The sequence below is a fragment of the Dendrobates tinctorius genome, unplaced genomic scaffold (assembly GCF_039654945.1).
Source record: "Dendrobates tinctorius isolate UK_male_01 unplaced genomic scaffold, ASM3965494v1 ptg000028l, whole genome shotgun sequence".
NCBI classification, from domain to species: domain Eukaryota; kingdom Metazoa; phylum Chordata; class Amphibia; order Anura; family Dendrobatidae; genus Dendrobates; species Dendrobates tinctorius.
The window spans coordinates 57,253,740-57,269,254 of record NW_027361696.1 but is presented as its reverse complement, the minus strand read 5'-3'; the positions used below and the strand labels follow the sequence as shown (position 1 = coordinate 57,269,254).

At 43.3% G+C, this 15,515-nt stretch overlaps 1 protein-coding gene across 8 annotated transcripts in view; it reads right to left on the bottom strand.

Moving 5' to 3' along the window:
- The window catches only part of LOC141085426 (cell adhesion molecule CEACAM19-like), a 65,691-nt gene extending 50,455 nt beyond the window's left edge, over window positions 1–15,236 (bottom strand). For all 8 annotated transcript variants that reach the window (XR_012231301.1, XR_012231302.1, XR_012231300.1 and 5 more), the window contains exon 1: window positions 15,083–15,236. Coding sequence is in view for 3 of the 8 variants with exons in the window: in XM_073570785.1 (XP_073426886.1) it covers window positions 15,083–15,104 (22 nt within the window). In the remaining 5 variants the exon portion in view is untranslated. The remainder of the gene's footprint in view (window positions 1–15,082) is intronic.
- Window positions 15,237–15,515: the final 279 nt, after the last annotated feature.

The following is a 15,515-nucleotide window of genomic DNA, read 5'->3' as shown; positions in this document are numbered from 1 at the left end:
AGTCAAAGCTGAAAATCAGAAAGTCTGAAGACTCAGACTTGGAGGCAGAATGTGCAATGTTCACACTTTTATTTAGCTAATCATCTCTCTTTCTGGCATGTAGCTTTATATCAGTTGAACAGAAAGCTATTTCTGTACAAATCTCCAATGATACAGAATAGAGAACAAGGCTTGTTTGCGAGATTTGCGACTACGAAAAAAAAAAAAAACAGGAAATAATGCAAAATTATCTGCTGCTTGTAATAACTTGCCTTCTGTGGAGGCTGATCCAAGTATCTGAATTGCAAGATAATTTCTAGTTGGAACTGAAACATAAAAACAATCTAACCTTACAAGGGTTTATAGGGATGTACGGGCACAAGCACCACAAAAAGCGAGCGTAAAGCAGCTCCGCTAATGGGACTTCATGGATTGGACCAAACGACTTTGCACTAGGACAAGACTACTACACTGCGTCTGGATGCCAAAGTTTGATGTCCTATTTTGTACCCTAACATGGCAGTGGACATATTTATGTAGCTTGCAGCATGCTGCGAAGCTCCAGGAGTCTGTCAACTAGAACCACATCAATACAAGACCAAAAAAAAGGTCTGGTGCCAAAAAAAACTTTCTAGGCACACCAGCTCCTCGTATTTATCCAGTTCTGATTCAATGGGGTCACTTAACCTACTAGAATCAGACTCGAGCTGTCCTCATGTTACACTGATGTCTATTCTGTCTACTCATCTGGACGAAGCTTCTGGGGAAAAACAGGCTTTTAAATGGAACCAGGCCCCCCAAGCCGCCACCATGGATTTATTGTTATCTCTTTACCCTTTCTATTAAACCCATCTTATTTATTACTGCACTTGACAAAATAATTTTATAACAGCTAATTAGTGAGTGATAGTCTTACCTACTCTGTGTAGGAATGACTACCATAATTTGCAAGAGCGGAGTTATCACTGACTTTTTGCAAGTTTCTGCCTCCCCAATAATGCGCAGTGAGCCGGGTATACGTACTCTGGCTTCATCGGCACTCGGCCAGGGATGCAGCAGTGATACAGGATCCAGTACGTGACACACCACCAGGCACAGCTGTCATAACGGGAACATAACATCTACGCTGGACAGAGGACCAGTAGGCCTCAGCGCTGTTCACTGATGACTCATGCTGAGTAGAAACGATGGCCACCAACGATGTTGGAGGTGTCAAGGAGAGTGTTATACATCAGCACTCTCCTGGATCTCCTCATACCTCTCTAACTGCACATTTAGCATCTACCATTCACACACTACCTCTTCACCCATCCTCTCTCTGTTGGGAATCCCTCAAGGCTCTGTCTTGGGATCCCAACTCCGTATATACACTGGCCTGGAACAACTGCAAGTCCCAGGGCTTTAAGTACCATCTATATGATGATGACACTCAGATCTACCTCTCTGGCCCAGACATCACCTATCTGCTCTCCAGAATCCCAAAGTGTCTATCAGTCATGTCCTACTTCTTCATTTCGCTGCATAAATCTCTGCTGCCCGACTAATCCACCTGTCCCCCTGCTATTCCCCAGCTTCACCTGACAAATGCTAATGAGAACTCTGCTATTAGAAGTGGAAAGGAAGAACAAAGACAAAAGAATCTAATTAATACAAATATTGGAGAAAGAGAAACCAATCACAAACTAAAATGTTTCTATACTAATGCACAAAGCATGGGCAACAAACAAGGAGAATTGGAACTACTAACACAGGAAAAGAAATATGATGTCATTGGAATCACTGAAACTTGGTGGGACAATACACATGATTGGAATACAAGACTAGAAGGTTACAACTTATTTGCAAGAGATGTTAGAGGCAACAATTATCATGATTCCAAAGGAGGGGGGGGACCCCGAGAGGATACAGAGCTATAGGCCAATATCGCTCATAAATAGCGATATTAAAATCTACTCAAAGATCATTGCAAACCGATTAAAAAACATCCTTCCAGGTCTGTTGGCGGATGATCAAATAGGCTTTACAGAGGGCCGCCAGGCCTCAGACGGAACTAGAAGGGTGTTGAATCTGATAAATTTAGCGAACAACCTGAGAACCCAAACTGCTTTTCTGGCACTGGACGCCGAGAAGGCGTTTGATAGGCTAAACTGGCTTTACTTAAAAGCAACTCTCGCTAGATTTGGCTTTGACGAGAAGTTTCTATCAACAGTCTTCGCCTTGTACTCGGGACCCAGTGCCAGGATTTATGCAAACAATTTCCTCTCCGACCCGTTCGACATTACCAATGGCACGAGACAGGGGTGCCCCCTGTCCCCCCTTCTATTTGTGCTTGCCATAGAGCCCCTAGCCGAAAAAATAAGAATAAACAATGATATTAAAGGCTTTGAACTGCCATCACGAAATTTTAAAATTGGATTATTCGCAGATGATCTATTCCTCACGCTACTGGATCCTGCAAACTCCATTAAAGCCCTTTCAGTTGAACTAGAAAAATTCTCTAGAGCATCTTATTTTAAGATAAACCCAAACAAATCAAAATTTATAACTCTAAACATGAAACAATCTGAAATTAACAAAGTAAAGGCCCAAACCCAGTTCATTTGGGAGGAGAAAGAGATTGTCTATCTAGGATAGCTGGATCAATCCATTGGCCACAGTTAGGGCCAATTTAGACAGCATTATAAAGACTATTACAGGCGATCTATTCTTTTTGGCTCAGCTAGAGATTTCCATCTTTGGGAAGATTCTGGCAGTCAAAACTTTTATCCTTCCCAAAATTTTATACATATTTAGGACTTTACCAGTTAGCTTTCCGTGCCAAACCATTGATAAAGCTCAAGAGCTCATCCGACTATTTATTTGGAAAGGTAAAAAAGCAAGAATATCTGCAGACTTGATGTACAAAAAAAAAAAAAAACATGGGGGCGCAGGACTGCCCAACATATACGCTTATTATCAGGCCTTGCTCATTAAACAGAGCTGGCACTGGTTTACTGAAAACATGACGCATCCAGCTTGGTATGGCTTGGAGAGAGATGCTATTGACAGAGGTTCATTGCAAAAGCTTTTCTTTCACTTCCTTCTGCAAAAGCCCAGTGCGAACTCATCTCATCCTATATTCCGGCCGATAATCTCAGCCTGGAGGGATCTCATTAAGCCGACTAAAAATATCAAAAAAGCAGAGCAAATCTTAAAGTTGCCTCTTTCTTCATTGACACTGATGGATGATCTCCCGATACCGGAGGTTTGGGGGAAATCTGGAATTAAAAGGGTGGGGGATGTTTTTAGTGGAGTGGAGTTCCTGAAATTCAGTGAGATCAGGGTTAAATATAATATACCGTCATCTGAGCTAGTCTTTTACACCATGTTGAAAGACAGAATTTGGAAATTCATAAAAGGGAAGACTTTGAATTATGAAATGCTAACTTCACTGTTGTGCAACCTTAAAAATAAAAACCTCTGGAGTCTGCGTAATTTGTATAGATCTGTCGTCAAAGACCTAACGAGCCACAAAAACATATACATGAAGAGATGGGAGTCCGATTTTGGTGCTGATATCCGTCTCGAGAACTGGAACGATGCCATCAAAAACACTTACAATTCCAACATATCAATGGGTCTTCATGAGAGTTATTTCAAATTGTTAAATAGGTGGTACTATACCCCGACGAGGTTATCGCATTTTAACACAGAGCTATCTACCTTGTGCTGGAGAGATTGTGGACACCAAGGGAACCTCTACCATATTTTCTGGGGTTGTTCAAAAATCAAAAACCTCTGGCTTCAAGTCACACAGCACATTAACCTCATTGCTAAGGACTTCACAATTACACCTGAAAGAGCACTTCTGTTACGGTGTGGGAAAAGATGGAGGAACCTGGAAGTGGACCCTCTGGGTCACGGCTCCAGAGCCCCCGGGGGCGAGCTGACCAGGTGGAACCACCCCCTATACAGGGAGCGTTAGGAGCAGGCCCACGAGGGATGGAACCGTAACAGCCGGAGCCAAAGGGACGACCAGGGCTAGGAATAAGAGAGTCAGTGGCGAGGAGATACAGAGCCCAGATGTACGGAGGGACAGTAGGAACTAAGGGAAATAGAGGCTAGCCGGACCGGGGGCACTAGAGGCAGACGGAGACTGTTGACTGCGGGCGAGAGAGGAAGGTGGGCATGGTACGGACAACACACAGAGCGGTCGGACAGATAGCAAAGGGTAACAGACCAGAGAGGCACAAAGGACAAGGCAGAGACACCGGGCTAGGCAGGAGGACACGGAGCAGAGGAGCTACCGGAGGCAGCGCAGACAGGGCGGAAGGATAGCACAGAGGACACAGGGACCTGAGGGTGGCGGAAACGCTAGAGCAGGAACAGCGTCACCGCAGAAGATAAACAGGCGTCTTACCTGACAAGACGCCTTGCTGAAATAGCCGGTGGGCGCCGCCATGTTGGGGGCGGAGCCACTGCGTCACTGCTCCCAGAGGTCCGAGCGCCAAGGGGATAGACAGGCGCAGGAACAACGACGGGGAGCCCGGATGTCTGGAGCGGGGACGCGACATGGAGCAGGAGCGCGCCGGGAGGCGCGCAGAAGAGCAGCGGGACCGCGCTGGTAGGTATGGCAGGCAGGAGGCGTGACAACTTCTTTCATTAGACATGGAACAATTTGATGATTCGGTAAGAAACATTATCATACACATCCCCTTAGTGACCAAGACCATGTTAGCACAATGGTGGAAGAAAGCAGAGGTTCCCAAGTTTTCAGACATACTTGACAAGATAGGCCAACACAGCGATTTAGAACGCAGATTTGCGATTAACAACAATCACATTCACAAATACTCAAAAAAATGGAAGACCTGGAACAACAAATTTCATATCAAATAGACTTAACAAGAGGCACTATATTTTGAAGTTTAAACCTGGGCACTTTAGTACTGGGATGCTGTATCTCCTTCCAAGAATGTTACCCCATAATAAGGATTGTCGATTTTATTTTCCTTTTATGTTGTTATTCGATATATGTTATTCTATGCCTATTTGTGGGTTCTCTAGTTTTTAAATTTTTTTTCCGTACCTGTACAAGGTTGTTTATTCCCCACTCCCTTCCTTTCCCTACCCTGTTTATTTCTAAAAAACCAATAAAATTATTTGAAAACAACTTATTTGCAAGAAACAGACTTGATAAACGAGGAGGAGGTGTCGCATTGTATGTTAGAAGCGCGTATATCTGCACAGAGATTGAAGCTTCAGAGACCGGGAGTTCTGTGGAAACTGTTTGGGTAAGAATACAAGGACAGAACAATGGAAAGGACACCATTGTAGGCATTTACTACAGGCCGCCTGTGCAAGCTGAAGATATTGATGAACTCTTTATGCATCAAATGGCCAAGTTCTCCAAAAAATATGACATAGTTGTCATGGGAGATTTCAACTATCCAGACATTTGTTGGGAATCTCTCTCAGGCAAAACTAACAGGTCAAGGAAATTCTTATCCTCTCTTGCTGACAACTTTATCTTCCAAAAGGTAAGGGAGAAAACAAGGGGAACTGCTACCTTGGATCTAATCCTTATAAACAGGGAGGAAATGGTTGAGGAGGTAAAAGTGTCTGGTACCCTAGGAGGTAGCGACCATGCTATTTTAGAATTTTGGATAACTAGAGGAGAAAGACCTGTGAAGACTCAGACGTCAAGGTTAGATTTCAGAATGGCAGATTTTAAGGGATTCAGAAAGAGAATTGGAGGGATCCAATGGCTGGATATCCTTAAAGAAAAAAATATCCAGGAAGGATGGGAAATCTTGAAAAATGAAATTCTCAAAGCACAACTGTTAACAATTCCGAAAAGAGGGAAGAATAGGAAGCATTTAAGGAAGCCAGGATGGATGAACACAGAACTTAAGCACATGCTAAAAAGGAAGAAAAAAATGTTTATAAAATGGAAAGAGGGAGGCATATCTAAAGAAGAATATAATGCTGTCTGCAGAACCTGCAGGGCACAAATCAGATTATCTAAAGCTGACAATGAATTGAGGCTTGCAAGAGATGTCAAAAGCAATAATAAAGGATTTTGGGGATATGTCAAAAGTAAAAGAAAAGTCAAAGATGCTATAGGATTTTTACAGGATGAAAATGATGAAATGGTAAGACAGGATGTTGAGAAGGCCGAACTTTTAAATTCCTATTTTGCATCTGTCTTCTCTCAGAAAGGAAATGTAACATCAACTGTTCTTCTCTGTCCTATTAAGGGAATAGAAGAATCCAGGATATCTATAAACAGAAATAAAGTGAGGAAACACTTAGCTAACCTAAATGAATTCAAGTCTCCAGGTCCAGATGAATTACACCCCAGAGTACTGAAGGAGATAGCAGAAGAAATTTTTGGAGAACAGGAGAAGTCCCAGAAGACTGGAGAAGAGCGAATGTTGTTCCTATCTTCAAAAAGGGGAAGAAGGTGGACCCAGGCAACTATAGGCCGGTGAGTCTGACTTCTATACCAGGAAAGATCTTTGAGCAAATTATTAAGCAACATGTATGTCAGTACCTGGATAAGAATGAAGTGATTAAACAGAGTCAGCATGGGTTTGTAACTAATAAGTCATGTCAGACTAACTTAATTTACTTCTATGACGGAATCACTGATTGGGTGGATCAAGGAAATGCTGTAGATATAGTATATCTTGACTTCAGCAAAGCATTTGACAAAGTATCTCATGCAATCCTTATTGAAAAAATGACTAAGTATGGAATGGACAAGGCAACTGTTAGGTGGATTCATAACTGGCTTAGTGATCGGACCCAAAGAGTGGTCGTAAATGGCTGCACATCCAGTTGGAAGAATGTCTCAAGTGGGGTACCACAGGGCTCTGTCCTGGGCCCTGTATTGTTCAACATCTTTATCAACGATTTAGATGAAGGAATTGAGGGTAAACTGATTAAATTTGCTGATGACACAAAGCTAGGAGGGATAGCTAATACTAGAGAAGAGAGAGAGGATTCAAAAAGATATAAATAAACTGGAGAAGTGGGCAGCAACTAACAGAATGGTTTTTAACAGGGAAAAATGCAAAGTACTACATCTGGGCAATAAAAATGAAAAAAGCATATACAGAATGGGAGGAATAGGGCTAAGCAACAGCACATGTGAAAAAGACTTGGGTATACTAATAGATCACAGACTGAATATGAGTCAACAGTGTGATGCAGCAGCAAAAAATGCAAATGCAATTCTAGGATGTATTAACAGAAGCATACAGTCTAGATCACGTGAAGTCATTATTTCCCTCTACTCCTCTTTGGTCAGACCTCATCTGGAATATTGTGTCCAGTTTTGGGCACCACATTTTAAAAAAGACATCAACAACCTGAGCAAGTTCAGAAAAGAGCGACCAGAATGGTGACCGGTCTGCAAACCCTGTCTTATGAGGAAAGGTTGCAGGATTTGGAAATATTTAGCTTGCAAAAGAGAAGACTGAGAGGAGACTTAATAGCTGTCTACAAATATCTAAAGGGCTGTCACATTGTAGAAGGATCAACTTTATTCTCATTTGCACAAGGAAAGACTAGAAGCAATGGGATGAAACTGAATGGGAGGAGACACAGATTAGATATTAGAAAAAACTTTTTGACAGTTAGAATGATCAATGAGTGGAACAAGCTGCCACGAGAAGTGGTAAGTTCTCCTTCAATGGATGTCTTCAAACAGAGGCTGGACAGACATCTGACTGGGATGATTTAGCGAATCCTGCTTTGAGCAGGGGGATGGACCAGATGGCCCAGGAGGTCCCTTCCAACTCTACGATTCTATGATTCTCCCCTCTGTCAATCCGTTCACTGGCTCCCCATTGCCCAGAGACTTCAGTACAAAACCCTAACCATGACATACAAAGCCATCCACAACCTGTCTCCTCCATACATCTGTGACCTCGTCTCCCCGTACTTTCCTACACGCAACCTCCGATCCTCACAAGATCTCCTTCTCTACTCCCCTCTTATCTCCTCTTCCCACAATCGCATTCAAGATTTCTCTCGCGCATCACCCCTACTCTGGAACTCTCTACCACAACATATCAGACTCTCACCTACCATCGAAACCTTCAAAAAGAGCCTGAAGACCCACCTCTTCCGACAAGCCTATAATCTGCAGTAACCACCGATCAACCAAACCGCTGCATGACCAGCTCTACCCTCGCCTACTGTATTCTCACCCATCCCTGGTAGATTGTGAGCCTTCGCGGGCAGGGTCCTCTCTCCTCCTGTACCAGTTATGACTTCTATTGTTTAACATTATTGTACTTGTTTTTATTATGTATACCCCTCCTTACATGTAAAGCGCCACGGAATAAATGGCGCTATAACAATAAATAATAATAATAAAATGTAGATAAAACTGAACTCATCATCATTCCTCCATCTCACGCACCCTCCCTACCTGATCCATCACAATAAATGACATCAAGGTTTCCCCTGTACCAGAAATATGCAGCCTCGAAGTAACCCTCGACTCTGCCCTGTCATTCAAACCTCACAGCCAATCTCTTGCCACCTCCAACACAAAAATATTTCCAGAATTCGTCCTTTCCTCAACCCTCAATCTACTAAAATAATAGTGCATGCCCTCATAATCTCCAGTCTCGACTACTTCAATATCCTCCTCTGTGGCCTACCTGCTAAACACTCTCGCACCTCTCCAGTCGAACCTTATCCCCTTCCTTACCGATGACGGAATAGTACGTCAACCGTAAAGATCTCCGCTTTGAGGTGGGTTCTGGCAGTGAGCCCACCTCAAAGCCGCGACATGTCAGCTGTTATGAACAGCTGACATGTGCCCGCAATAGGTGCGAACGGAATTGCCGTCCGCCCGCGCCTATTAACTAGTTAAATCCCGCTGTCAAAGGTGGTCGGCGCTCAAAGCACAGCAGTAAATCTGCTACATATGGGCGATCTGCTCATCGCCCATACGTGGCAGAGCGGATCGGGTTGTGCATGCTTCTAGCCTCCTATGGAGGCTATTGAAGCATGCCAAAAGTTAAAAAAAAATGTTTAAAAATAAAAAAAACCCTAAAAGTTCAAATCACCCCCCTTTCGCCCCAATCAAAATAAAACAACAAAAAAAATCCCACATACACATATTAGGTATCGCCACGTTCAGAATCGCCCTATCAATTAAAAAAAAAAGCATTAACCCAATCGCTAAACGGCGCAGCGAGAAAAAAATTCAAATCAAAACACCAGAATTACGTTTCTTTGGTCGCCTCGACATTGCATTAAAATGCAATAACGGGCAATCAAAAGAACGGATTTGCACAAAAGTGGTAAACGTCAGCCCGGCATGCAAAAAATAATCCCTAACCCGACCCCAGATCGCAAAAAATGGAGACGCTACGGGTCTCAGAAAATTGCGCAATTTTTTATTTTTTTTTTAAGCAAACTTTGAAAATTTTTTTCACCACTTAGATAAAGGAGAACATATAAATATTTGGTGTCTATGAACTCGTAATGACCTGGAGAATCATAGTGGCTGGTTAGATTTAGCATCTAGTGATCCTAGCAAAAAAGCCAAGCAAAAACAAGTGTGGGATTGCACTTTTTTGCAATTTCACCACACTTGGAATTTTTTTCCCATTTTCAAGTACACGACATGGTAAAACCAATGGTGTCGTTTAAAAGTACAACTCATCCCGCAAAAAATAAGCCCTCACATGGCCATATTGATGGAAAAATAAAAAAGTTATGGCTCTGGAAAGAAGGGGAGCAAAAAACAAAAAATAGAAAAAAGCTCCAGGAGAGAAGGGGTTAAGGGTATGTGCACAAGGTGTTGAATCTGCTGAGGAATTTTCCCTGCAGTTTTTGCTAAATCCGCAGGTAAAATGACCTGCGTTTTACCTGCGGATTTACTGCAGTTTTTGTGCGGTTTTCCCCTGCAGGTTTCCACCTGCAGATTTCTAGAATGGAGCAGGAGGAAAACTGCAGCAAATCCGCACAAAAGAAGTGACATACTGCAGTTTTCAATCCGCAGCCCATCTGCGCAGAAAAATCCGCAGCATGTGCTCTGCCGATTTTGATTTACACTGCCTTTAATGGTACTGTACATCACTTGCAGTTCTGTTGCAGATCGGCAGGGCCAAATCCACTGCGGATCCGCAGCAGAATCCGTACTGTGTGCACATACCCTACTCTGCTGCCCTACTAATCCACTTCTCTCCTCTGCAAATCCCTTCATTGACTCCTAATTTTCCAACATATCCACTTAAATCTACTAAGGGTACCGTTACACCTAGCGACTCACCAGCGATCCCGACAAGCGATATGACGCGGTCAGGATCGCTGAGGCAGATCTCACCAGCGACATCGCAGGGGACGGGGGTCGCTACTTACCTGTCAGACGCGGCGATCCTGCGTCCTCCCGCCCGCATCCACGCGTCGCTCGTCGGCACAGCAGGAAGCGCCGCAGGAAGTGAGCAACGAGAAATGATCCAGCAGCTTCTCGCGCAATCAGCGATAACCAGCGGGGGAGCCGGTCGGAGGTAAGTATCACATGTAGCAATATCGCTGTAACGTCACAAAATCGGTGACTTTACAGCGATATTGCTAGCGATATCGCAGTGTGTAACGGGGGCTTAACACTGACCTACAAAGCTGTCCATAATTTGTCTGCCCCATATATCTCTGAACTAATCTCCTGTTATCTCCCACTACTAAACTCCTGTCCTCCCAAGGCCACCTTCTCCCCTCCACACTCATATGTTCCTCATCCAATCGCCAGCAAGACTTCTTCTGAGTATCCCCCAACTTGTAGAATTCTGTGGCACAACACAACACATCCAATTATCCTCTACATTCGCAAATTTCAAGTGGAACATGAAAACCCATCTCTTTGGAATAGCTTACAGCCTGGAATGACCTTGCTGCCACCTCACCAACACCAGAGCTGCTGCAACCCTTGAATCTACGGTCTCCTTCCTCAGTATCCTGTAAAATGTAAGCCCCCAAGGGTAGAGTCCTCACCCCTCTGTACCAGTCTGTCACTATTAATTTGTTCATTGTGACGTGTGTTTTGCATGTAGTCCTCTCTCATGTACCGCACCATGGAATCAATGGTGCTCTAAAAGTAAATAATACCCCAGAACTTCAATGACCTGGTGGCCGCCCTTCAAGAAGAATGGGACGCCGTGTCTCAGCAGACAATAACTCATCTTGTGAACACCATGAGACGTCGTTGACAAGCTGTAAATGATGCTCAAGGCCACAAGTTATTGAGACATTGACATTTTTGAGGGTATACGCACCACTGTTCTTGGCTTTTTGTTTCAATATATTTTGCTGAGGAAATCACCATTGCATGCTTCTACTTAAAAGTCCTATTTTCCTGATAAAATATCATGGTGACGTTTTCTATAAATTTTGCCCAAAAGCCAAATATCCCTAACATTTTGTGAGCAATGTATATAGACAAGGTATGGTAACTCTTTGGTTTGCCATCACTAACAGACTGTCTTTGTTTCTTTTTATTAACCACAATGACTTATTTTTCCTGGAAAGGTTTCTCAAGTTACCTATTGTGAAACGTAATATTAAGTGCAGGGCATGCACCCAAAACATACAGACTCTGGTCCATTCTTGTTCTCGTTTAGAGAGGGACTTCATTATTAAATTTAGTAAAAGGCGTTGCTGGCTTTCTCGCATAATGTCAAGGTGCTAAAACAGTCACAATTAATCTGGGCACTAATCCGGGAGACCACAGGAGGTTGTAGATTTCATCTCCCACTGGATGGACAGCTGACTTCTACTGGTACAGATTAAAGAATGAGGTGGAGTCAATCTATCAAAATACCAGAAGAGCCTCGAGTAATTACAGGGTGTGAGAAGGACTTAATCATAACCAAACCATGCGATCTCGCTCTACCCACAGCTTGCAGAGAGCATTACTGTAGTACTAGATTCTCGTCTATATAAATTTCCACGAGGAGCTTGCTCTCCAACTTTACCCCATAGACCACCGGTCAGAGACCTCTCATCCAGCCAAATCAGAATTCCTGCTTTGCACTGATGAAGGGCACACACACCAAAACACGTGTCTGCAAACAGAGTTTATGGTTTGGCTTTTATCCTAAGTCGTGTGACAAGGCTCGTTGAAGGGGCGATATTATTACTTATTTACATAGCACCATTGACTCTGTGTAGAGTATTTGCATATCTCTGGAAGGGATAATTTTTATATTTTCGGTTAGTCCACAAATACCTTAATAAATTATCGGCACTCCTACCGTTGCTTTCATGTATACCGATTGAGGTCAAGTTCCCTTTTGAGTGCTGTGTCCAACTGCAAAGCATCAAGGTCTTCTATTTTCACCATATAATGCTACTGACTCAAATAGTTATCCCAATATCACTACATTGCCAGTACAACAGAGCAGTACTGTACAGAGAATTAGATGCCTATACGTTGAACGTGCCAGTAATGGCCTAACGATGCAAAACTTTTAATGAAACTCAATTGCAAAAAAAATATTTTTATCTCGAAATGCCTGCAGTTAAGTAAAAATAAATATACCGTATTATAAGACGCGCTTATGGGGGAAAATGGGGGTAGGACTTATAATCTGAATTGCAGCTGAAGAACGGGTCCCAGGGTCGCTGCTGCCGGAAGCTTCTGGAAGCGGCGGAGGCAAGAGTGGGGCGATGCTGTAGGCCTCAGGCTGGTAAAACAGGGTGTTTGGTGTGGGGAGGGCTCCACCGAAAATCCTGGAGTCCCACACGTTCCATACTCTTCAATGTGGTGGACCCCGGGAAAATGGCCACCAAAGGCTGCGCATGCACAGATTGAGATCTCGGCACCGTAATCTCGTCTCCCAAGAACTCAATAGAGCATGCGTCACCTTTGGCGCCCATTCTCCTGGAGTCCACCGCAGAAGAAAGTATGGAAGTTGTGGGGCTCTGGGCTTTCACAAAATGTCGTTCAAGCCCCTGCACTGGCAAAAACCCCATCCTACCAGCTTGGGGGCCCGCAGCATCACCCCACTCCTGCTGCTGCCAAATACCCCATCTTACCAGCCTGTAGCCCGCAGGATCTCCTGCCTCCGCCAGTTTACTGCAGCAGTGACCCTGCCACCTGGGACCCCACTCCACCGCCGCTGCCCCCCAGGTAGGCTGCCGTAAAAGTGGATTATAAAAAGCACCACCATTTTATTAAAAAGAATGTTTTCCTATTTTCCTTCCAAAAATTTGAGGTGTCTTATAAACCGACGCGTCTTATAATCTGCAAAATACGGTATACATTTTTGGCAAAGCAGGTTCTTCTTCAGCAGAGTCCGGTGATTGGCTGGAGTGGTCAGTTGTGCTGTATTTTGTAGCTGCAGAGAGACATCACTGGATCCAGGGAGGATGAGTAAAGTAGATTTTATTATTTTATATAGCACACACACCTATTAAAGTTTCGATAAAAAAAACAAAAACAACCTGATTTACTCCTCCTCCCCGAGTCCATTGCCGAGTCTCCCGATGTCCGTTATTGTCAGCAGAGTTGCACTGCAGCCAATCAGTGAGTTCAGCGGCTTTATGTAGATTGTGCTACTTGGGTAGAGCTGTTTGAGCTCACTGATTGCCTGCAGTGCTGTCAAGGTGACATCAGCGCTGCAGACAATAATAGACACTGTGAGCAGTGGCGGAGACTCCGCGCTGGACCCGGAAGGGTGAGGAAAGAACGGTATGTTTGTGTTTAAAACAAACTGCATCAGAGATTGGGTTTCCCAAAATGGTAAATCCCTTTAACTGTGGTTATAAATGACTCATAGGGTTCGCATTACAAGAACAGATTACGTCAGGTGATTACAACCGGAAGAAAGGTGTTTCTGAAAATGGAAAACCCCTTGAACACTGATTTTTGGCTCAACTCTTAAGGTACTGTCACACTTAGTGATGCACCAGCGATCCCGACCAGCGATATGACGCGGTCAGGATCGCTGGTACATCGCTAAGTGGTCGCTAGTGAGCTGCCACACAGGCAGATCTCACTAGCAACATCGCTGGGGACGGGGATCGCTACTTACCTGTCACACCAGGCGATCATGCGTCCTCCCGCCCGACTCCACGCTCGTCACTCGTCCTCACAGCAGAAACGGTCCTGAACGTTCTCGCGCGATCAGCAATAACCAGCGGGGGAGCCGGTCGTAGGTAAGTATCAGACACAGCGATATCGCTAGCAATATCGCTATAATGTCACAAGTTATAGCGATATTGCTAGCGATATCTCTTAGTGTGACATGAACTTTAAAATATGTACGGTAATAAAACGTGATTTAAAAAAAAAAAAAAAAAAAAACACCTCAGAAACCTAAAAATGGCACCAAAAAAATGACATTGACAGAAAAGAAAATAATGGCTCTCGAAAGCCGGGCAGTGAAAAAAATACAGAAAATTAAACAAAATAAATAAAATACTAAATTAAATGCATTAAATATATAAATTAAATTACAATATATGAATGAAATATTAACTACATTATATAAACAATTAAATACTAAATTAAATGTATTATATATGTATAAATTAAATACATTAAATTACATTAATAAGTTATATAAATAAAATACTAATTTAATATATAAATTAAATACAAAATATTTTATAAACAAAATACTAAATAAAAAATATATAAATGGAATACAATTACATAAATAAATTAAATATTAAATACATTAACCATACGGTGATAAATTGAATACAATTATAATATATACAATATAAAATGAAGCAATAATATATCATTAAAATGCATAAAGAAAATATAATAAATAAATATATATATATATTGCATGAGAGTCGATATTTCCGCCAATCGCTGTTGGGAGCAGCAGGAGTAGTCCATTATTGTGGTCAGACTACATCCCAGCGTACAGGACTTGCTGGGGGTTGTATGTGCTCCCTAGATTGCTTTTTGGTTTCTTTTTATTAGTTAAATGACTTCTGCAAGTAGAGGAGAGCTGGGTAGTGGCAGCCATGTGTAGAGGCCTCGGCCGCCGCCCATATGGAGTGTCCTGCAACTATCACCCTCATCATGGCCGCACACAGCTGCGGTGGTTATACGGGGGTATATAGGTGATATAATAATTACCTGACAGGACAGAGACCCTCATGGTGCGCAGGTTTCGTCCTCTGTCGTCCTAGAGAGGCGACACCGGAAGCTTTGCAGGAGGTTTTACTATTACTTTCGTTTTCTGCGGCAGGGGTCACCATAGCAACCAAGATGGCGGCGCCCTTTTTCCGGGGAAGAGCTGGCAGGAATATGGCAGAGGACAGAGCTCGGTGCAGCTATAAACAGGGCAGGCTGTAGTGGTTATGTACCTGCAGTATACAGCGTTAGGTGTCCTCTCTGGTGCCACTCACAAATGCCCCTCTAGTAGAGCCCCCCATAGATAAAGCTAGCTGAGGTGCCACTATAGTCCCAAGTACCCCTTATACTAGGCTGCCATCGTGCTACGACCACTTTGCCTCTTTCCGCCATTTTTTGTTTCCTCCCCATTCAAGAGCCATAACTTTTTCCTTTT